The 24,689-nt window shown below is 32.8% G+C and overlaps 1 protein-coding gene, 1 long non-coding RNA gene and 4 other non-coding genes across 6 annotated transcripts; all 6 read right to left on the bottom strand.

Moving 5' to 3' along the window:
- Positions 1 to 1,400: 1,400 nt before the first annotated feature.
- Positions 1,401 to 1,472, bottom strand: Trnaa-ugc (transfer RNA alanine (anticodon UGC)). The gene has a single exon. It is a non-coding gene; the product is annotated as a tRNA-Ala (tRNA).
- A 3,273-nt stretch (positions 1,473 to 4,745) lies between these two features.
- LOC113520435 (uncharacterized oxidoreductase TM_0325-like) lies at positions 4,746 to 5,835 on the bottom strand. The gene has a single exon (XM_026905768.3). It carries the CDS (start codon positions 5,721 to 5,723, stop codon positions 4,962 to 4,964), a length of 762 nt encoding a protein of 253 aa, XP_026761569.2. The 5' UTR covers positions 5,724 to 5,835; the 3' UTR covers positions 4,746 to 4,961.
- Positions 5,836 to 7,206: 1,371 nt separating this feature from the next.
- Positions 7,207 to 9,042, bottom strand: LOC128201329 (uncharacterized). Its single transcript, XR_008253193.1, has 2 exons — positions 8,434 to 9,042; positions 7,207 to 7,410 (listed from the first exon to the last, which is right to left on the bottom strand). It is a non-coding gene; the product is annotated as an uncharacterized LOC128201329 (long non-coding RNA).
- An 11,416-nt stretch (positions 9,043 to 20,458) lies between these two features.
- Positions 20,459 to 20,530, bottom strand: Trnaa-ugc (transfer RNA alanine (anticodon UGC)). The gene has a single exon. It is a non-coding gene; the product is annotated as a tRNA-Ala (tRNA).
- Positions 20,531 to 20,821: 291 nt separating this feature from the next.
- Positions 20,822 to 20,893, bottom strand: Trnaa-ugc (transfer RNA alanine (anticodon UGC)). Its single transcript has one exon. It is a non-coding gene; the product is annotated as a tRNA-Ala (tRNA).
- A 1,586-nt stretch (positions 20,894 to 22,479) lies between these two features.
- Trnaa-ugc (transfer RNA alanine (anticodon UGC)) lies at positions 22,480 to 22,551 on the bottom strand. The gene has a single exon. It is a non-coding gene; the product is annotated as a tRNA-Ala (tRNA).
- Positions 22,552 to 24,689: the final 2,138 nt, after the last annotated feature.

Here is a 24,689-nt window from a genome sequence, read left to right as displayed (position 1 = left end):
AGAATCGGTCCCAAATAGACTTAACTATGAATTGTTAATTTTGCATGTTGTACATAGTATATTTATTTATTACTTATAATTTATACATGTATACAGCTTATTTTTGATATGTAGAATTCCAAGTTTGGATAAATTTGAGTTCTCAATAATTTTAACTTCCACGCTTTTGATATGGGTCGACCAGCTTTTCAAGTTATGACACAAAAGTAAATAGAAATCAGTTGGATTTCCCATTATAATTGGTGTAATAGGTAGAAATTTGCTTACGTATTTATATGGTACGCGTTAAATTACCTTGTATATATAAATTATTAATTTCGATTTCATTATGAAATATTGAGATTCTAAAAAAGAAAATATTAAGTATAATAATTTAGGTAATTTCCAAATTACAATGTGTTCATTGTATACCTAGTGTTGCTAGATTAGTGGTTCGTCAGGTAAGTTCGGGAGATAGTGATGTATCGAATCGTGTTCATGTCTTGATAAGAATCGAATAGATCCAAAATATGTATATCTTTGGAATGAAGATACGATTTATTGTATTGTCTAAAGTGTTTCCATTCCTTTAAAATTGTTTTAATAATGTAAATTCGTTGTTGTCCACGCTATGCGTCATTATTGATTTATCAAAACCTAATAATTTTTTTTTTCATGTAAATTAAAAGAATTTGACATGTTTATGACTGAATGTATTACAATTTCCCTATTAGATTTAGCTTTTTTTTTTAACTATAATGTAACAGTGATGACAGGTGTTTCTAATATGTACTTGAATATTGATTTTGAATATGCAGACACTATTATAAATTTTAGGTCAAATATTCACTATCAACCAAAGAGAATAATGCTCACGAGGATGTTCCGAATTGTGTTACAATCGAGAAACCTGTAAAATCAATCGTTATTTTAATGTAAGCATTTAAGTTAGTACTAATGTACCTCTCCATCCACTGGCGGGATAATTTTGATCTGATCCTATGAAACCATTAAAAAAAAGAAATATTCTTTGCTTTTTTTTTACTTGCCCGTACAAATAGTTTTTATTGTGTAACTTTTTCTAATGCTATTTTTATACTTGTGTTTTTCAAGTCTTAAAGACTACAAAAATGTCTGTCTGTTAAATAAATCAAAATTTTCATTTTAGAAATTTAAAAAAAGAAAATAGAAATAACAGAAATAGTTAATAATTTTGTTAATTAATATCAAGAAGGTCACTTACTATTTATTTACACAGCTTATTTCAATAGTGATTATAGGAACCTAATTTTTAGTTTTAAAATAAAGCCGAACAATATTTAAAAATTATCGCAAATATAAAATTTTACGTAAATATAAAGTTTTACTTATATTTATTTAAGGCATAAAACAAGTTTTTTTGTATTGTTAGCATAAAAACTTGGAGATGCCGGGGATCGAACCCGGGGCCTTTCACATGCAAAGCGAACGCTCTACCACTGAGCTACATCCCCTATTGCAAAGCCTTTTTAAATTGGTAATCGCTTTAAATTTTTATATAGTGACAACGTAACAAATGTTACGAAATTTAAATTTTGTAAGAGAAATCTCTACTTAAAATATGTCATATAAATTTTGAAAGATTTTACCTGCTGCCTTTATAAATATAATATAATATAATATAATATATATTATATAAATATATATAAAAGATATATATATATACGTTCGTTCTTTTTAGTCAAGAAAAGATTTTTTTCTTGTAAAATTGCAATTTTCCTTATACATAAGTAAAATTCCATACAAAGTTTCTTCATCCTTACTAATAATATACATCTGAAAGTGAGTTTGTTCGTTTGTGTTATGTCTTAACCGTTTACTATGAAATTTGGGATACACGAACTATAACGTAGACTATAATATACATAAGTATGTATAAGTCAATATACATAAGTATAAAATAACTATTCAGTATTTAATTACATAAGAAACCAGCTACGGGAATTGATTACAAAAACCTGAAATTAATGTTAATACAATTCTATTTCACAAGGAATTGTGTAATGGAAATGTTAATACCTCCTTTTCTCGCCAATAATGAAGATAAACTGTGTTGAATGAATGAATAAGAAATGCACTTACTTTGTAGACATCTACACACTTTATTCTCAGTCGAATAAAATTACAGTAGATAAGAATTCAATAAATGCAGTTAGTACTTCTTTGTTACTATATCTGTGTACTTGTGTACTATGTACAGAGCAGGCTCATTGAATTAAAAATTAAGTATGTGAAAGTACTTAAAGACTTATAATAAGTATCTATATAGAAAACGTTGGACATATTTTTTTTATTTCTATAGACAAATTGGTATTATGACTTCGCTTGAGTCTAGATGACATTATTATGTAACATACTGGTACATAATAAGAGGTACTAGGTTTTTCGACATTTATTTTTAATAATGTATGGATTATAAAAAAGCCGTATATTAATAATTAGTGGTAATTCCTCACTTGTACCTGGGAAATTCCATTTACTCGTACTCATCTCAGAAATGGCGGCATAGTGCTCAGAGATAACTCTGATACAGTAACAGCCTTCTAAGCTTTCCTATTTACGTTGGTTCTTTTCACAGGTTATTTTTTTCCATGGACTTGTAGTTTATAGTGGCAACTATTCATGTAGATGCGTAGGGGGAGTGTGGGGAGATCGTTTAGTACTCATATTGTTAGCAATTTTTCGAAACATATTAATTTCCATACGTAGATACGTATGAAAATTCGCCATCTTCCTGCCTATACTCCAACTTAAGTTTGGCATAATATGGTTTCATTTATATTACACAAGGTTTTGCATTTCGGTTTTATATATAATGTATATGTATGTATGTATATAATACCATATATTCGTTGTTGCACTTAAACGATACATATAGCGATTAGTTTAACAACTTGTTAGCAAGGGAGGGCTTATCTCTGAAAGAGATCTCTTCCAGCCAACCCAGTGTAGTTAGAGAAAAAATAATTTGGGTAATCCAGTGCAGGAAAGGTACCGGCAATACCAGTTATTATTATACCATAACATATATAACTAGACCATCGTATATAAAAAACTGCGATGGCCACAAATGAAGGCTAATAATTGTCGACCGTTTGAGTAAGCTTTTAAATTTTTGATAAAAAAAAAAGTGTATGTGGGTGGGTATGTATTTGTTGACCAATTCAATGTTTTAAATAAATTTTATCGTTTTGTATAACTGCAGTTCAACAGTTTTTGCAGGTCAGCGCTATATATTTTTAATCTTTATTTCTGCAATAAACTGGTTGCCAGGTTTTATGTAGCACGTGCCATTTAGGTCTACGCACTTAATCTCGACATCAGATCGAATTGACGAGAAAATCATTCTGTTTTTATATTCCTTTGAATATTGCATTTGTTCCTAGAAAAAGTCTGCGAGCTGGCGTCGCTATCTCGATATTGCCATATACGTAAATAGATAGGAACAAAGTAATTTCTTTTATGTGAACTTTTTAATTTATTCTTAATGTAGGTACTCTATGTAGGCGCCTACGCCTTGTATTAACTTCCATTTATGCTAAGCTAGAAAGATAGATCTGTCAGATAAATATTGTGTGTAAAAAATCTTGTCTGGGGTATGTTTGTATATTTTTTTTTGATGGTTGAAAATGGTATGGTAACTCCGCCTGCGCTAACGGGATACGCTGGCGGAGCACTAATGAAGGGTGATAGATGAGAATGAAAACAGGTCAGTTAGGCCATCATGATGAATTCGTCAGAAATTAACCATGATAGTTTCCAGGGGGAACCACGAGGAGGTCGACCTGGTTGGGTATATTGCTAGCAATAGGATTCTCAGTCTCCATTACTAACAATCCTTTTCCCCCCATGTTTGTATATTGGAATTGAGGAACTGAATTGGTGATCTGTTATGATTATAACATTAAAGATCATGTTAATGGTCTAGCGGTTTAACATACCGCTTCATTGTCTGGTGGTTGCGGGTTCGATCCGTTCTTTTGTACCGAATCCGAATCGTTTGTATTACATACATACATACATATCTGTCACGCCTGTCTCCCATTAGGGTAGGCAGAAACAATGGAACGCCAAATGCTTCGATTCAAACAAACCTCTTTCGCTTCTTCCACATTCATCAATCTTGTCATACACGCTCGTCGGTTACGGGTACTTTTAATTTCGCCCTTCTTCAGCACGTCGCCTATTTGGTCGACATACGTCCGTCTAGGGCGGCCCCTACCGACATCTCCATTCTTGCTCGATAAATCTCTCGTTTGTATTATTATTTTTAAAACTTATTTTAATTTTTTATCCATTATCTATATGTAATGTAATGGGATGCTCATATTGTAATGAATTGGCTTATTTTTTTTTAATGAGTGAAAATGGTATTGCTCATATTGTAATGAATTGGCTTATTTTTTTTTAATGAGTGAAAATGGTATGGTAACCCCGCCTCCGCTAACCGGATACGCTGGCGGGACACCAGTGAAGGGTGATAGATGAGAATGAAAACAGGCCAGTTAGCCCATCATGATGAATTCATCAGGAATTAACCATGATATTTTCAGGGGGAAAACGAGGAGGTTGACCTGGTTTGGTATATTGCTAGCAATGGGATTCTCAGTCTCCATTACTAACAAACCCTTTCCCCCCCCCCCAAGAATTAGCTTATTTATAGCTGTAATTTAACCACACGTAACGTAACCGGCTACGTATTTAAAGAGGGAAATAAAAAAAATATATAACATTTATAACGTTTTAATAAATAACGATATACTTAGATATATTTATTAAATTTTTGGGTAGTTAACAAAATATTTCTATGGGTTACATTGTGATGACTAGACAATACTGTGAGCTCGTTATTATATACAGATTCTGAAGTTGTTTCTAAAGAACTTACAAGTTAATACTTAATTAGCAAGTTAATATTTACATTTTATTTTCTAAGTTTAAAATTAACGTAATGAGCTGCCGCCATCTATCAGATAATTACATCCCGTAATACTGCTTGCCTGGTCACTGGCTAGGAACGCAATAAGTGCGGCTACTTCGTTTCCTTCTACGGCTCTCTTTAATGGCATATTGCCCACAACATTCTTCACAAACAATTCCAATTGTTCCTCAGTTAAACCTATATCCTTCAGTAAATTCGTTTTCACAAATCCCGGGTTTACAGAGTTGACTCTAACGCCATCTGGTGCTAATTCCAAGGCGATGCATTTCGTGAAGTGGTCCAGTGCAGCCTTGGATATGTTGTATGCTAAAGCCATAGTACTGGGTTTCGAGCTGGCTAAACAAGAAGTGTTTATTATGCATCCTCTGCTCTGTACAAGATGTGGAACAGCTAACATCGTCAAATGGAATACAGCTCTAATATTGGTCGTCATTACTTTGTCATACGATTCCATGTTTGTTTTCTTTATGCCACCCATATCAATAATTCCAGCATTGTTGATAAGTACGTCCAGCTTTCCGAAATGCTCTATAGTTTCGTTTATTATTCTCTGTGCGTCCGCGTCTTCTGTAACGTCGGCCACTATTGCTAAAGGCTTGATACTTTTCGTCTTTTCACAATACAGAGCAATCCTTTTCAAATTATTTTCTTTGCGACCGACCAATACTAGTTTTGCTGACAGTTTCGAGAAGTGTATAGCTGTTGATGCACCTATTCCAGAGCTTGCTCCGGTAATCAATACAACTTTTTCGGCAAATTCCATAATTAAAATTACTTGTTAAACTATACGTTTCGCGTCCAAGGTTAAACAGCTGTTACAGCAAGGGAGTGACACAGATTCAACAGTAGACTAGACAGTTTACACTTGCGTCGAACTCGATACTGAATCAGTCAGTGTTGCTTATAACAAAGTTCGCGGAATTCTACCAAGATACTCTTAGAAATAGGTGTTTATCACCGCTGCATTTAAAAGTATAATAGATGAATTAAGTGGGTATTATGTTGTTTAATTGTAGCTATTAATTTTGAATACTAGAAAGTAACAAACTGAAATTTTAGATTTGTTTCAAAGAAAGCCAGACTTCAAGAAAAAGTCTAAAAGCGTATACAAAAGCTGAGTCGATATACTGTGACATCAAGATTCTGTGGTATTAGCATGCCTGTAATGTAATGTGGTGTCCATAATACAAATTATGAGAGTAGATAACACAAAACATAATCGATCAATCAAATACTTTGTTTGCTACTTTACCAAATTGCAAATATACACTCTTTTTCTATCCCAAAATAGATCTGGCAATGCGATAAAAAGTACGCACATTATTAGATACTCATTGAACCTATCTGAGTGGTGGTATTTTGATATATACGTATGTAGGCAGGAAGATATCTATTTTCGCTCAACGAAATAATAATAACTGTATCATATTTTATAAGGTCAGTTTTCTTACACGTTTTATATTTTATTTATTAAAAATTATCTGATATAGTAGTTTATTTATACTACGGCAACACTGATAAAAGGGGCGCGGCGCACGTGACAAAGATGAGATATTCAGAAAAAGGCGGGAAACTCGAATAAGAACAAGCGGGTTTTTTAAATTTTTTTTTATTAATTTATAAAAACTATCTCTATCAATTCTTATTATTGAATAAAATATTATATTTTCACTAAATTCAGTGACAGTAATATAATTAGCATTCATGGGGAAGCGCAGTTGTAGGAAAAGGAAAAAAAAGATGACGATTCAGGTGATGTAGACCATGAACCTTGTAATGACAAGGATATATATTCGGAAGATCTTCTACTGACTCAGAATCTGAAATTGATAAGGCCGATAAGTATAAACCTTACTACGTCACAGATTATATTAGAAGATATCGAGGAATCCATGGGACAGAATTTGTTTTCTTTGTAGAATCCTCAGATAGTCAGAAAACCATTGGATCCAGAGACTTGCTCTCACTCTCCTCCTGTTTAAAACGATTTAATAAAGGGGTAACTTATCTTAGATCTATAAATAAATTCAAAATCGGAGTATACTTTCAAAAGCCAGACTTAGCCAATGCTTTTTTAAATAATAAAACTTTTTTAAATGACTACCATTTTAAGGCCAGTATTCCTGCTTCTTCAACAGAAGTTACAGGCGTTATTAGAAATGTACCTACAAATATATCTAATAAAAAAATATATACTATGATATCGAGTTCTAAGAAAATTATTGCTATTAAAAGAATTTTAAGAAAAAATACCTTGACTCATGGATATGTGTTACAGCCAACTCTAACCGTGACAATTACTTTTGCTGCATCTGTATTACCTGAATATCTGGTATTGGAGGTTGGCGCCACAATGTCACTCCATATATACCACCAGTTAAACAATGCTACCGGTGCTTGAGGTATGGACATTTAGCTAAATTCTGTAAGAATTCTGAGCGTTACAGCATCTGCAAAGGTGAGCATAATTATAAAACTTGTACAACTGGAATGGAAAACGCTATTTGTGTACACTGCAATGGAAATCACACAAGTGTATCACCGCAATGCCCTGTTAAACAAAAGAAAATTGCTGAAAATAGATCTAAATTCAGACCTGCTTCTTTTGGAGATATACTTAGCACTGAAATATTTCCTAAACTGGGTAACAAACCTAAAAAAAATGTAGACCTAATTTCAATTCTAAATTCTGATAACAAGAGTTTATCACTTTTAATAGAAAGCATAATCAAACTTATTTCACTACATAACACAAAGAACACATCTATTAACACTAAAAGTGTTTTGAATGTGTTATATGATACTTTTGGTAATAGACCTATTTCACAAAATTCAATCGAGACCAATTAACTATCATACAGTGGAACGCTCAGAGCCTACTGAGCAATCGACATATTTTTACACAATTTTTAAATGAACATCATATTCACATTGCTCTCATCTCAGAAACTTGGCTAAAACCACATTACAAATTAAAAATTAAAGATTATTGTATAGAACGAAATGATTGTGGTAATAACCACAATGGAGTAGCGATTATTATACATAATAGTATTAGATATAAAAAACTTCACTCTTTTTTCGACAATTCTTTGCAAACTATAGCTATTAGTATTGAAGTTAATAATTCTTGGTATTCAGTTGCCAGTATTTACTGTCCTACCAATAGTACACCTAGTTTTACTAAAGCCAAATTTAAGTTCTTTTTGGAGTCTCTTCCTAAACCCACTATCATATCTGGAGATTTAAATGCACATCATACTATGTGGGGTTGTACCTCCACTAATACAAGAGGTAAAGACATTCTTGATTGTTTAGATGAATGTAATTTGGTACTATTAAATGATAAGCAAGTTACTACTGTTGGCTCTCATATTTGGAGACCCAATGGCCTTGATTTAACTATGGTATCCCCATCCATATCATTAAAATGCGAGTGGTCGGTTCATGATGATCCGTTAGGAAGTTATCACCTGCCGACTTTTACTAAAATAAACACAAAGAACTCTTCATCAACTCCGTCAGGTGAACAACATGCTCCTATAGATGAAGTTAATAAACTGTTGTTAAATCGTATAAACCTACGTCTCGTTAATTGGGATCTTTATTCTGAAACTGTTAATCGATTACTTTTGGATTTCGAGTATGATGTCAATGAACCCTTAAACAATTACAATAGGTTCTGTAAAATTATTTTGACAGCTGTGGAACGTTCCGCTCCACGTAGGAACTTATCAAATAGCGGTGCAAATACTTCAAAGAGGCACAAACATATTGCAGTACCTTGGTGGAATAACAGGTGTGCGACAGCTGTCAATGATAGTAAAGCGGCTTACCTTAGGTTTAAACAAAATCCAACTCTCGATAATTACATAAATTTTAAAAGAGTTCAAGCTGTTAAAAAGTTAGTAATTAAGCAAGTAAGACAACAGGGGTGGCAGGAATTTTGTTCCAAATTTAATAGATTAACACCAATTTCCACTGTTTGGCAAAATATGAGAAAACTAAATTCAAAACATCGTCAAAATCATTTTAAAGATATATCATGGGTCAATGATTTTTTACGCAAATATACTCCTGATTTTGTACACTCACCTTTTGATGACAAACAGTTTAATTCTGTTAATTCATGCCCAAAATTTCTCACTGACCCATTCTCAATTGATGAAATATCCAGTGCAGTAAAATCTAGAAAAGATACAGCTAGTGGCCTTGATCGCTTAACATACAATATGTTTCGATTGCTGAATAAAATAAACCTTACTAAACTCTTACAAATTTTTAACGATTTATGGAAGGACTGTATTATCCCACCAGAATGGAAAATGGATTGTTTGATTCCAGTAATTAAACCCGGTAAAGATCCTACAAATTTCGACTCCTATAGACCTATAACATTGACGTCCTGTGCAGGCAAATTATTCGAACAATTAATTAAACAGCGTTTAGAGTTCTTTATTGAAAGTAATAGTATATTACCATCGAATCAATTTGGTTTTCGCCGTGGATATTCAGCGCGCGAAAGTTTAGCGAACTTCTATGTCGACCTTAGTACTGCTTTGAATAACGATGAATATGTTCTATCTGTTTTTTTAGATGTCGTAGGAGCTTTTAACAATGTAAATTTAACAGTTCTATCTTCGATTCTATCCTCATTTCTTCCAATGAAACTTATCGAATGGATTTATAATTTTCTTAGTAATAGAGAAGTGTATGTTAAAGTAAATAGTAAATTAATAGGACCTAGGTTAAGCTCTAAAGGAGTATGTCAAGGTGGTATTTTAAGCCCGCTACTATATATTTTATATATCTATAAACTTAATTTAGTTTTAGGAAACAGTGTGAACAACTTGCAATTTGCCGATGATTTATTAATTTATATAAAAGGAAAGAATATTATTGATATGCAATTAGTGTTAAATGAGTCATTAAAAAGACTTGAGAAATATTTTTCTCTTCTTTCCCTCGATATTAGTTTAACCAAAAGTAAAGTAGTTGTTTTTCATCAAGTTCATAAATATGTTCCATTAATGAATATTATATATAATAATCAAACTCTTCCAACAGACTGTAGCGTTAAATTTCTGGGGGTAATTTTTCATCAAAATTTAAAATGGGATCTATACGTTGATTGCTTAGTAGATCGTGCTTTAAGAGCCACTAATATAATAAGATCTGTAATTGGTCGTAACTGGGGAGCTGATCCTAAAATTATCCTTTTACTTTACAAATCTCTTGTTAGAAGTAATTTTGATTACGCTTTCTTTTGTTATGCCTCAGAACATAAATTAGTAGAAAAACTCGAAAAAATTCAAAATATGAATTTAAGACTTATTTTAGGTGCTATGTATACTTCTCCAATTATCTCAATGCAAGTAGAATGTAATTTGCCTCCTATCCTTCTTCGTTTCGAATACCTAAAACTCAAATTGCTCTTCAAAGTTTTTTCAGTTTCCAATAACCCACTCATACTCAAATTATTAAATTGCCCCATTTCTATGTTTTTGAATAAAACTATTATCAATGATTTGAATTTACGAGATGAATATAACATCTATAGTAGTAAGATACTTCCTTGTTATAATGGCCTTTATGAGAGTAAGTTCTGTAAGATCAAAATTGTTATACATAAAGACATAAAAGAAAAGCACGATATGTATGAGACTTTATCAGAATTTATTGACTACAGGCAGATATATACAGATGGTTCCAAAAATGCACTTAGCACTTCAGTGGCTTTTTACGATTTGTCAAATAGATTTGGTCACGGTTATAAAATTTCAACTTTGGCTAGTATTTACACAGCAGAAGCAAAAGCTATATTTTTAGCATTAGAATACATAGAAAAACAGGTACTATATTCGAAATGGATTATAATTACAGATAGTATGAGTGTTCTTATGGCATTAAAAAATAACACAATCATTTCATCATCAAACTACTTAATTCAAGAAATTCGTAATAAATATTATCATCTTGTACTATATATGGAAAAGATATTATCTTCATCTGGACCCCTTCACATATTGGAGTGTTTGGGAATGAACAAGTAGACACTTTGGCTAAAATTATTAATTCAAGTGCTGCTCGTGTTCAAGATTTACCCCTTTGTTACTCAGATTGTAGTATTGGAATACATAAAATCATTATAACTAAATGGGAGGAGCATTGGACTCAAATATTACAGACTAAAGGCAAATGGTACCGCAAAATTAATTGGCGTATTGGAAAACCGTGGTTCTGCAAAGGAAAGGACACAAACAGAAAATTTTACACCAATATTTGTAGATTACGAATCGGCCACGGACATTTCAACGAACACCTGCACCGAATGGGCATGATCGTTCCCCATCATGCACATGGTGTAACTCAAATACAGCCCAATCTCTACATCACCTTTTTTTGATTGCTCTGAATTTGTCATTCAAAGACACATTATGATTGACGAACTTAGGATTATCTTCAAAAAACCGAAAATATCCCGCACTCAATCCCGCTTCTCTTAAGATTTCCTTCTTGTTTCAAAGCTATTTTCACTTATATTACTACAACATTCAAGGAGCTATAAGAATACTTTTATTGAATTGCAAGACAATGATTTTTTATAATTATTTATTTTTAATTTGATAAATCCACTGGTTTAAGAAAACTCAAGAAAAGATATTTATGAAAATGTACTTACCGGATTTGACAAATGAAATATTGAAGATTATGACAATAATTGAAGCGACATTAGAAAAATAAAATTCCAGACAAATTATCTTTTTGAAGACTAGGCAGCATGGTCTCCGACCTTAGCCTGTTCCAAACGGAACAAACGTACTAAAAAAAAAAAAATGAGATATTCAATCATAGGAATTTATCTTTTGCATAGGCGCATAGTGCGTGGACCTTTTATTATATTGATATTATCATAACAAGAATATAGAGTTCTAATTACAATTTTATTATTTTCATGGTGTTATATTTAAAATAGATTAAATAACAAAATAATTATAATCTTAAAAATAATTTATTTAGGCAGGTAATAATATTTTATGTACAATTTAAATTTATCATTATTTTGAATTTAGTTTTATAATTGTGTTAAATGTTATTAGAAACTGACCTTCTTAAGTTAAGATTTTAAACGACATAAAACAGGTTTTTCAAAATTTCTGTGTGTTGTACGGTTTACAGTTTGTCTGTCTGTAAGCATTTTATGTATGAATAGCTAATTTGCTAATGATGAAATTGTTATAGTATGTTAATTTAAATACACATTATCATAATTTTATACACTATGGAAAGTAAAAAAAAAAGTACCAGTAGATAGAAAATATGTCTACAACAGAAATAATAAGTAAAAACTATCTCAAATATTTGGTACTTACTTAATTCTTACAATTTAAACATTTGTAAAGATGTTAGTCACGTTTAAGCAGACGAATAGATTTGAATGAAATTTTTGTACACTTATATCAAATAGGATACTTTGTATACTGATTTACGTAAAACTACAAGATACCACGAATAATAAACGTGAAAGTGAGTTAATCTTTTGAATTGTTGTTATTGTTTTAATAAAAGCTATAGACTGTATTTTAATTATTTATATCAGTTTAACTCGAGTATTAAATTCAGGGATGTCCGACTAGTTCCAAACATGATAGTTTGTTGTTGTTTAGTTTGTCGTTGTTTAGTTGGTTGTTGTTTAGTTTGTTATTGTTTCGTTGGTTGTTGTTTAGTTTGTTTGTGACCATTGACATCTTGGCGCATTAGTATAGCCTGGCATATGTGACATACGATAAAGCAGTATAAATAGTAGCTCGTGTCTTCCATGTGAAAATATTTGGTACGGAGAAAGACACAGGCTGCTTTTTATCTCGGGCAAACCGACTCGTTATACTAAGTTGTAGGCCTGGGGTAAAGAGAAGTATATAAATAATTATTGAGCGTTTTATTTTATTTTTTTCTTTTGTACTACCACAAAGATTCGCAGGGCGGTAACAAATTACTCACAACTGTATTTTTAATATTTATTATATAATATTTGTAACATATAAAAAGGGGTAAAAGGGTTTCTTCAGGGTCGGCAACCCCCCTCTGGTATTGCAGGCGTTCATAGGCTACGGTAACCACTTACCATCAGGTGGGCCGTATGCTTGTTTGGCACCTCAGTGGTATAAAAAAATAATAATTTTTTCCATTTTTTCCATTAAAATGTAAGCCATTAAATTGTATTGTTATAATATTTTATGGTTTTTGGTGAGTGCATTGGTAAATCTGTAAAGTTCCAAAAAATATATATTATGACTATAAATAAATAAAAATTACGCCGTTACGTAATCGATATAAGTTTGGAAAATTGTTTATTTCTACTAATACTACACAATGAAAACAAAATCATAAAATTATTCAGTTTTAGGAAGTGTAACTGACTATTTTTTTCTAAGGAACAAGTGTCGAAAAATGCAAAAAATGAGTACTAATTCAATGAGTCTATGAGTCTTCCATACTAATTCAAGCGTTGGATGCGCCTTGTTTGTAGGAGGTTTAAAATTTCTGGTTATACACTTATACCTACTTCCTTAAGAGATTTAACTCTGTAGATGACTTTATGGCGCAGTGGTGGGCATGTTGCTTTATGAATATGTCTCCGGTTGGATTTGTGGTCTGGGCAATTTAGGAAATGAATTTTCGTAACTGACTCGGGTCTGGTTATCCTTGGTTGTACCTTCATATGTTCGTTGCCTGGTTCCTCATAACACTGGGTATCTTAGTTTGAGGATTAGGCGATTTGTGTGGTTGTGTGGCATTTTATTTATTTAATAGATTTCGGTTTGGAAAAAATATTTAAGATTAGCTTCCGTTCGTTACTTCATACTTGCGGTTTTTTTTAAATTTTACTGAACTTTAGATATTATCTTGCGGAAGTTCATATGACTGGTTATTTGATGACAAACGTGCATGAATAAAAAGGCAGTCTGAGACTGAGGGAATATGGAAAGTTGGCCGTTGGTCTCGGCATAGAATATCACCCCTTCCTTTCCCGTGGGTATCATAAGAAACGACAAAAGGAAGTCAATGGTAGAGGGATGAGCAGCAGCGTCCCACTTAAAACATCTATAAAAGCCTAACTGCGGTTACTAACCCGCTTGCCAAGCTTGATAACTACTGGCAAAACTACCCTTATGGGGAAGGCTTATTTATGTTCAACAGTGGACAGTAAACGGCTGAAATGATGATAGAAGGTTGTGGAACTTCTGGTAGTAATAGTAGCGATCAATCTTCGAGTGTTGGTAGTTACACACATAGTAATGGTAATGGAATTAAACAAAATAATTCTAATCAAATAACCAGTTCAAAGTTTTTTTTTGTTTTTTTTTTTTTTATATACAATTTAGAACGGCAAACAAGCTGACGGTCCACCTGATGGAAAGTGGTAACCGTCGCCTATAAACATGAGCAGTACCATGGATATAACAGAGTATACTGTTTCGTCCATGATACTCCCCATGCGTTGCTATTCCTGAGGACTCAGGTGTTATTCCTCTGTACCCAGTAAATTCACGCCATATCCCACCCTTCAAACCGAAACACAGCCATGCAAACACAGCTACTTCACGGTTGAAACACGAATGGGACAGAGGTACCCAAGCAATCGACTTTTGTACAAAGTTTCCCTCGGGTGAAATATCTCGTAACGTTTAATCTTATATCTAGAGCCATTTATTGAGAGTAGAGGCCATATACCATGTACCGTCTACTTTACGGTCCTTAGTTTCTATAGGATCTAACATTATTTATATCTATCAGTTTCTCCCGACTTCGTTCGTACAAACCCGTTATACTCCTTTCCCAACAAATCCACAACTCTCAGAACTTTGACATTTTAGCTCGTTTCCTGGATCGAATCTGTATCTTATTTGCAAGCAATTGCTCCATGTTTGTACTTTAGTATTTATTTTGAAAGTTACCAGAAAATTATAAAAAAAAATATATTGTTACCACTTATTTAGGTAGTTTTTTATTTTTAGAATCGATTAAAATTACCGCCTATCGATCGATTACTAGTATACGAGTATACCGTATTTTATAGCACACCAATAATATAATATACTATGACATAATTTACATTGGTCTCACAAACTAGCTGGCGGCTCATCTTTATGACTATTGCCACGTATTATGGTATCAACACAACCCTCATACGTGAAAAAATATCAGGTCCCTTGTGTTTGCAATTTGACATTATTAAGTAAGTTTACACACATTGTGATTGTGGGCAAAGTAAGTATAGGTACTATAAATAGGGGTAAATAGTCACCTTTTATATAGTAACTCATTTGAGATAGATATTTTAGCACTTCGTCACAGTGACTGATATTATAAATGTGAAAGTGAGTTTGTTTGTTACCTTATAGCACCTTAACGGCTTAAACAATCAGTATGAAGTTTGGTACATAGGTACTATATAGGATGGGGAAGGATACGCTGCTTTGTTCCAGTCAGTATTCATATTATGGTCACGCGGACGAAGTCGCGGGTAATATATAATTTATTTGCATTCCTTATAACATACAAGTAATAACAGATATACATAGAGAAAATAGATAAAACAATACATATACAAAAAATAAAAAAAAAGAAACTGCATAAAAGAAGTAACAATTCTACATTTCGTGCGGGTGCCACAGTAACACAAAGTGGTCACAATTCAGTTTATTACTATGACCTCGAAAGAGCAAAACACTTCTGTTATACTATTCTGTTGAAAAGCTAGTCTCAAATATTTTATATGCAGTTAAAGTAGGACAATATAAATAGTTAATGTGACACAGTTCACATGATACAAAATACAGAGTATTTATATAATTAAACGTGACTATACACTAAATCTTAATAAATCATACGATATCAGTTTGTAGGGCAAGCCATTCGTCTTAGAACCACATTTACATATAAAACATGCCAATATATCAATTCGGCCACGAATGCAATTTGTGAATGGTACCCATAAATAACTATTTCCCGTTCGACATGGCGACCCTTCGTTTATGCGGCCAACATTGCTCTATGTTTTCCCGCCATTATTTGACAGATGCGTTCCGAATTTGAAAGCCGGAAGGATTTTTCAAACGGGGCCCAACCCGCTCAAATCAACCGTAAAATTCAATTGTACTACAATAAATTTTGTCGCTTTGAAAAATGTTTCGGTTTCTTTTTACTGGGTTTATGTGTATCATAAATATTTTGGGCTGTAAGGTTTTATAAATTTTAATAGAGCTATTTGATTATATTTGGTTTTCATGTGTCATGCCTATATGGTTCAATCAGTATAGATATTGGTTTCAGAACAATTAAAATGTTATAAAAATTGTTTGAATAGAGTTACTCTACCAGTGAGTCAGTAAGTCACTTAAATAGTTAAACATGGTGTTCCAACTGAATTGACAAAAAAAGGTTGAACTCCAACTACACTTGGATCTACTTAATTTAAACAATCAAGGCCATGGTATTTTAAATTGTGTGTCGCAATTCCTGAGGTCTAAGGAATTATGCTATCGTATTCAGTAATAATTCGATTGTAACACCGCATCCTTTAAAGGGAAACAGCCATGGTAGAGACAGCAGAAACCCAAATGGGACAGAAATTTTTGAAGATGACTGTTATAAACGGGTATTTATTTATACTTGAATAAGGTTTAGCACTTATAATTACTAAAATAAGTTTAATGCTTATACAACAAACAAGTTTTCTTTCTTTTATGCAATTTAGAATGGCAAACAAGCTGACGGCCAACTAGATCTAACTTAATGATACGTACTTAGGGTTTTTATTTGTAAACATATCCAAATAGTTAACAGAAAAAGATTGTATAATTGAAATAAGAGAAAAGTGCAAATTTATATAAATTTAGATAATTATTAAAGTACTGAGGATTCTCTTCTACCCATCGTATTAGTAGAAATATATATAATATATAGTATCAAAATGGAATAGTAACCTTGCCTGCGCTATTAATATACATGGCGGGGCACCAATGAGGGATGATAGGTGAGGATGATGTTAGGTCAGTTGGCCTATCTTGACGAATTCCACAAAAATTAAACACAATGATTTTTTTTATGCAACTTAGAATGGTAAACAAGCTGACGGCTCACCTGATGGAAAGTGGTAACCGTTGCCTATAGACATGAGGTACTGCTCATATAGGACATAACAGAGTATACTGTTTCACCCATGTGTTGCCAGGCCTGAGGACTCGGGTGTTATTCTTCTGTATTCTGTAAATTTACTGCCATATCCCACTCTTCAAATCGAAACACAGCCATGCAAACACAACTGCTTTGTACAAACGAGTTTTGTACAAAGTCTCTCTCTGGTAAATCGTGATTTCCAAGGTAGCTAGTTACAGGTCTGTTAGACCTATTCCTAACAATCCTTTTTCACTCGTTCGATCAAGGGACAAATCTGAATAAAAGCCTGGAGCAGCAAAAAATGTGAGACCGCAGATCGTAAAACAGTCTGGCAAATGTTTTTATCCAGTGCGGTAATTGCTAGATCGGCGTTGAGTTTTCCTCTGGCGTAGTAGTGAAGTTATTTAAAATTACACCAATCCGTCTTACCCTGATCAAGTGCAATGTGTTTGAGGCGCGTAACGTGCATCGGCACATAAAAGATTCAGTATAATGTTTGCGGGCGAGGCATGGCCCTGTTACGGGGATCTATAGCTGGTAGGCTGCTGATCTATCGAGCAATCCGCCGATTGGATGTACAGTGTGTAATGAATAAATCTATTTCACTAACATTCGGTGTTGCCAGATATATTAATTAATTATTAAAATGAAACGTGACGGTTTGCTACAAACTCCCAGTAATATCCATGTTTATTTGTTTATTTGATAGTAGCTCTTTCCTTCGTAGTAATAAGATATTGAAATTATATTATACAATCTGGGTTCTTGATAAGTATTAATAATATACAAAATTGTATTAGTAATTAAAACGGAGAGGTGGTATTTTTCTCAATTTCACCGCGATCCAATAAAGAAATGCAAATGAGCCGCTAAGAATTATTGCGTCGTAGATAAGGGACGCTTCCGTGTCGATAGCTGGGGAGTTGTCGATAAAAAATGTTATTTATGTGACTAATCGACGATAATAATAATATAAAAATATTCATTTATTAAATATAAATTGAGTTTTTAACGTTAGTTTAATATAACTTTACATACGTTGCTATATAAATTTGTGTTATGATTTACGTCCAAAATTTGTAATGAAATTTTATCTCTGTTTCTAGCAGATGGTTCGGGTAATTCAGAATTCCATACTGTTTAAGAAAGTTATATCTCTATAAAATTGTAATACCCTCCAATCGCGCTATATTCTATCGATTCTCCTGACTTAAGACGAACAGAAAAAATTATCGGCCTAGTCTAATGTCTTTCGCGAAACCCTTGCTGTTTTTGTGCTTACCGTCATCAACAATTTACTTACTGTGTGGAGAACTCCTGAACCCCCCGGACTATTCCTATTAAACGCTCCCAAGTGTTGCGAGTAAATACATACTTTAAAAATAGTGTGCTTTACCATTTTATGATCTACAAATTTCTTTAATGGGACCCAGAATTTGGGCCCAGCCTAGGTCTCATATTTTTATTTTCATTTCCACGTGTGCTAACATAATTGCTATTTAAATCAGACACTTTTAATAACATATACAAATTTATTGATGTACATAAACATAACTCATACGGTTTTTTTCTTTTTTTTTTAAATATTGGCAAAGAGATAGTGTTGACCATTATGTTACTAATAAATAGGAAATGATACGGGATATTAAAAAGGCACAGTAGGAATTTTGGGTAAGAAATATAAAAGAAAAATATTAAAAAGAAAAATCAAAGAGGCTAATGAGTTATAGATTAAAGTGTCAGAATGAGTTAACAGGCATAAAATGGATGTAGGAAAAGGTTATTTTTATTTATTAAAATGAGAGGCTTAATGAGTGAGGACTGATCATATAAGGAACAAGAAAACAAAGTATTATTTAGATCGCTCACATCTTTACTATATTCACAGATATTATTCTCAACAATATGAAGTTTTGCTAAATGAACAAGAGGACATACAAGGCCAATACGGGCCGAGCATATACGAGATAATATAGTGGAGACAATTTTATTAAAATGTAATTAAAATTACAATTACTCCATCTTTAAATGTAAACAATCCCACGATAATAAAATGTATTTGATGCAATATCCCACAATATTGTTTGTCTGTGTGTAAAATTTTATTTAAATCCCAATGGCCAAGTGGCCAATATCTAATATTGGTGAAGCGACAATGTCGATATCTATTCGACACCCACCTCCAACTATTTTCACCCGCGCCCCCTAGTGAACTGTAAAAAAGTTTTTATTGTTAATTCCCAGTCGGGCATTACGCGTTTGCACTTATTCTACATTTTACTGCCTCCATAGCTCGTTGTCAATCTGTTTTGTAAATTAACTTCCCCGTTTGTTCTACTATCAATGGCGTGTTTATTTTGTTTTGTGGTTCTTTTTGATTACTAACATTACTTATTCATGGTTGTATCGTAGAGTTGTGCTTTTATGTTTGTATCCACAGTTGTTATGTTTTATTTGTAGTTAATTAGTAATACAGACTGCAAAGGTCATGGAAGTTTGAATTTAGCTAATACCAAAAACTTGTATGTCCTTTTAAATTTTCAATTAATTTTGCGGTAATGAAAAACGTCTATAAGAACCCAAATTAATCTCAAATGTTAGTTCTGTATTCCTACATAAAATTAATGTAAAAAATAGCTTAGAGAATTAATAAAAAAAGCATGTATTATCATCATGATGTATACTATCAATAAATATCTTTTGAAACACTAAGCAAGTATATTGAGATATTAGTACACATTTATGTCTTGAATTCATTTATGGCTTTTTAAAGGAATAACACTGAGTCCTCAGGAATGGCAAGTATATTGAGTCCATATTGTCTATAGGCGACGGTACACATTTCCATCAGGTGGGCTATGTTTGCCATTCTATTGTATAAAAAAAAAAATGTCTTGATAGATTACATGGCCAAAACATACCTACCTATGACCTACATGCAAATATGTATATGTAATATCTCTCACATATTAGAAGAATACACAAAATGATAATATATTATTGGATAACAGGCTCGATGTACTCTGCCATTTATTTTACTACTACCGTACTTTTACCCACAAATTTCTTATGTAACGATTTTTAAATGTAGTGCGTGCCTTTCTTTCCCCTGCATAGATATCTACTTACATTTATTATTATTGTGCATGAGCTTAACCTTCGACTATGATTACACACTGTATTGTGAAATAAATTATGTGAATGGCGTGCCTCTATGCGCAAAATGCAGCCAGTTTTCTAGAATCCTGATTAATATAAAACTTATTTATAAATAAATAGAGTAACATAAAATATAATTGACTTAACTTAGTCTTTTGGAGATGCTGGGGATCGAACCCAGGGCCTTTCACATGCAAAGCGAACGCTCTACCACTGAGCTACATCCCCTAGTAAATGTACTATACCAAAATGTACTCTGTTGTACATATTATCAAAATAAGTAAAAAAGTACCTATATATATATTTTGCTAACTTAGGCCACATTTACAGTATCATAGTTTAGCTTGGAAATCCTGGACATCGAATCCAGAGCCTTTCACAAGTAAAGCGAACTTTCAACCACTGAGTTACATGGCCGTAATAAATTTCTATATAAGATATATCTTAGAATGCATTTTATGTCAAGTATTAAAATTATATTATTACTGGCATAAAATATAAATCACTTAAATGACATTTTGGAGATGCTGGGGATCGAACCCAGGGCCTTTCACATGCAAAGCGAACGCTCTACCACTGAGCTACATCCCCACATTTAAGTTGATATAATGTTATATACATATTTTACATATACATATACCTATCTAAGTATAACTAGTAATTATACAGCTGTTAATATCACTTGAATAAACATTTGAGCAGTATTTAGTATTGTCTAGTTTTACTATTGTCTAGTTTTATTTTTATCATAATTTACAATACATTTTGTTTCGCAAATTGACAAACACTACAGACTGTCAATAAAATAACTATTTTCAAAAATATTATAGTCAGTATCACTCGGGATGATGTAAGGATTCTAACATTACCTCACACATCCAAATTTATTTATGTACATCAATTATATATACTTATTTAATTACATAATCAATACATAAATTATCCTATGTGCTAAGTGAGGATATAACCTATCCGTGTTCAATTTTTTTTCGTTCAAATCCGTTCATTCCATTCACCCATTGTTACAAACTTGGGTGTCTATTTAATATGTTAAAAAAGGAAAATATATTTTATTATTTATCAAAAATTTCTCATTTTCCCGTCATTATCATTAATATGAGAAGGACAAGAGATAAGAGTAATAAAATAATATGATTTAGAAGTTATGGTGGAATATAGAAATACACACATACATACAATGTACTTCATTCTTAAAAACAATGTACTCCTTGTCGTGTAACAAATATAGTTAATATTAGAAGGTGTTTAACCTTACAATTGGTAATTAGATTTGGACTTAATGGACCTCAAATTTTTGAGTTCAGGTGTGTGTACAATTGTGAAATAGGGTGCAATTTTCGAAGTTAATGGTAGCAGATTACAAAATCACAGATTACTTTGACGGAATGACTATTAAATGTAATATTTAATTTACTAAAAGTGACTCAATTATGGATAATTTAATAATATTGCATCTAAAATTCATTAAACTGTTATATTATCATAGACTACCTATATAGACTGATATAGCCACAAGGGGCGGAAACTGTTTCGAAATGAAGATATCCATAGAAGAAGAATTCGTAAAGTGACTAACATTGTCGGAAGGATAAACAAGCTGAAGTGCAATGGGCTGATCACATAGTTCAAAGAACCGACAACCGAAGGAGAAGGAAGGTTCTTGACTGGAGGCCACATACAGGCAAACACAGAATAGGAACACCCCCCATTAAATGGAATGACGACCTCAAATGCATTGCAGGGAGTCAATGGATGCCGTTGCCTCAGGACCGTTCTTTATGGCAGTCTATGGGGAGAGTTCTATGTTCAGCAGTGGACAGATAACGTTTGATATGATGATGTTGATGAATGATATAGGAAAGATGATGATTTTATATGATTATGATTTTATCAGCCTTCGAAATGGAAAAGTTTTGGTATTTACCGTTTTTAAGAAGCTAATTACAGTGGCCTTTGAAATAATAAATAACTTTGGAGATGCTGGGGATTGAACTCCGGGCCTTTCACATGCAAAGCGAACGCTCTACCACTGAGCTAGAACCCCTTGGTAGTGAACTATACAAAAAGGTGTTCTATTGTACACATTATTCGAGTAAGTAATAAAATATATACTCGTACATTGCTAACTTAGGTCACATAGTAACCACAGGTTAGCTTGGAGATGCTGGGGATCGAACCCAGGGCCTTTCACATGCAAAGCGAACGCTCTACCACTGAGCTACATCCCCGATAGTTCGCTTATGTAATTAATTATATACTTACCGTATTTAAAGTCATAATAAAGAGACATGATTGCAAAAAATGTAAATAATAACATAATTGCTGAGTAAACTTTACTAATGAATATATTCACGTATTATAAAGAATAAGGTATTATGTGTGCTATAATTAATACATAGATACACATCAGTATCTATGCTACTGTAGAATATATTTATGTAAGTAAATTATTTGTAAACCTATGCATGCGATTATAAATAAAAGATATTAAGTTTATAATTGCTTATTTAAGCTATAAACGAGCACGGAGTAACATTGTCAGCAGTAGACTGCTCTTTCCTTGTGATTATAAATTTTTAAATTTTACCTCATATCTTATTTTTCTGAAAGACAATATAAATACTTAAAAAAAGGGTAAAATTAAGAGTATCCGTAACCGGCGAGCGTGTATGAAAAGATTGGTGAATGTGGGACAAGCGAGAGGTTTGTTTGAATCGAAGCATTTGACGTTCCATTGTTTCTGTCTACCCATGACACATGTAATATGTAAAATATATAACATGAGTAAATAAGAACAAACCTTTATTTTCAATCATAATATCATTTCTATAATTTATAAAATTAAAAATATACTACGCCATCGTGAGAGACTACTTGGAACATATTAATAAAACTTCCCTTAAATTAAGATTTATAGCGCGATCATCGTCCATTTGAATGCAATTAATTCATAATAAACAATATATTAAATCATTTTGATGTCAGGCAACTCGGAGGGAGCCTGCCTTCAGCTAAGAGCCGAATGATGGCATTCTTCAACCGCTATAAAAATACTTTCACGCGCCAAATGAGGGATTTAACCCTATTATGCGATGCGGTACGATGTGAAAAGTCCATAGAAAATTTTCAATGTATTATGAACATTTATGGTTCCCACTTTATTAATCTCACTAATATAGCAATAATAAATAAGATATAATTTATTTTGTTATGATGATTTTTCTATATAACATAGAATGGCAAACAAGCTGACAGCCCACCTGATGAAAAGTGGTAACTGTCGTCAATAGATATGAGCAGTACCATGGATATAACAGAGTATACTGTTTCGCCCATGATACCCCCCATGCGTTGCCATTCCTGAGGACTCAGGTATTATTCCTAGAGTACAGCCCTGTAAATTCACTGTCATATCCCACCCTTCGAAACCGAAACACAGCCATGCAAACGACTTTTGTACAAAGTCTCCCTCTGGTAAAGTTTGTTATTATTATACTAGTGAATAAAAGGCTGAATAGATTTGGATGAAATTTGGTTGACTGACACATAACTTTCTATTTCCATTTAAAATGTTTATTATTAATAATCATAATGAGAAATAAGTTTCCAGGGGGACTACGTGGAGGTCGACCTGACAGGGTATAATGCTAGTAATAAGACCGTAATAATCCTTTTCTCTGTTTGTCTGCGTATAAAATGTTTATTATACTTTTATGTTTTAATTAAAAAGTGTGTGTATCATAAGGATATTTTCGTAAGAAAATAATAGGAAACAGTAATATTGATGTAGGTGTAGATAGGTGGGTAGTTGTGTACAGCGGTAGCTAGGTAGGAGAAGTAATTCCGCACGGGGCGCGCACGTACGCCGACGTGACCGGCATAGGACGGGCGCGGCGCTGCGGGCGTAGCCAGTGTTGCCAGACTGGGTACTGTTTTCGAAATTTTGGGTAAAAATTTTTGTGTTAGCGAAATGTTGGAGAAATTAAAACATCGGAGAAAAATTAAAAAACGTGAAGAAGTTAGGGTAATTTTTTTTATTATTTTGATAATTTGTTGACTATGTAGCAGTATATAAATTCCCCACAGAATAAGCCAATGAACGAAGATAGCAACATGAAATCAATAAGTTGGAACGGCATTTGTTTGTTTTTTTTTCGTAGTTTGGCTTGCATGGGACATAGTATGGAAAATAGACATAAGTTCGTGATTGGAAAATTAACGGAAATCGCAATAATTTGGGGAAAAAATATTTGTTATGTGGGTAGAAATAAAATATAAATATGGTAACGTCGGGTGTAGTCACCGTCGCCTCGCCGGGAAACTGAGGAAACTTCTTGCTCCAAATGATTTCTTTAACGGCCGAATT

This window comes from Galleria mellonella, unplaced genomic scaffold, assembly GCF_026898425.1.
Source record: "Galleria mellonella isolate WM207_F2 unplaced genomic scaffold, CSIRO_AGI_GalMel_v1 utg40, whole genome shotgun sequence".
Taxonomy (NCBI): Eukaryota; Metazoa; Arthropoda; class Insecta; order Lepidoptera; family Pyralidae; genus Galleria; species Galleria mellonella.
The sequence above is the reverse complement of the archived record's forward strand: the minus strand, read 5'-3'. Positions and strand labels throughout refer to the sequence as shown.

Excerpts from the sequence above, each read along its gene's own strand:
- LOC113520435 (XM_026905768.3), bottom strand. The coding sequence starts at position 5,723 with ATGGAATTTGCCGAAAAAGTTGTATTGATTACCGGAGCAAGCTCTGGA.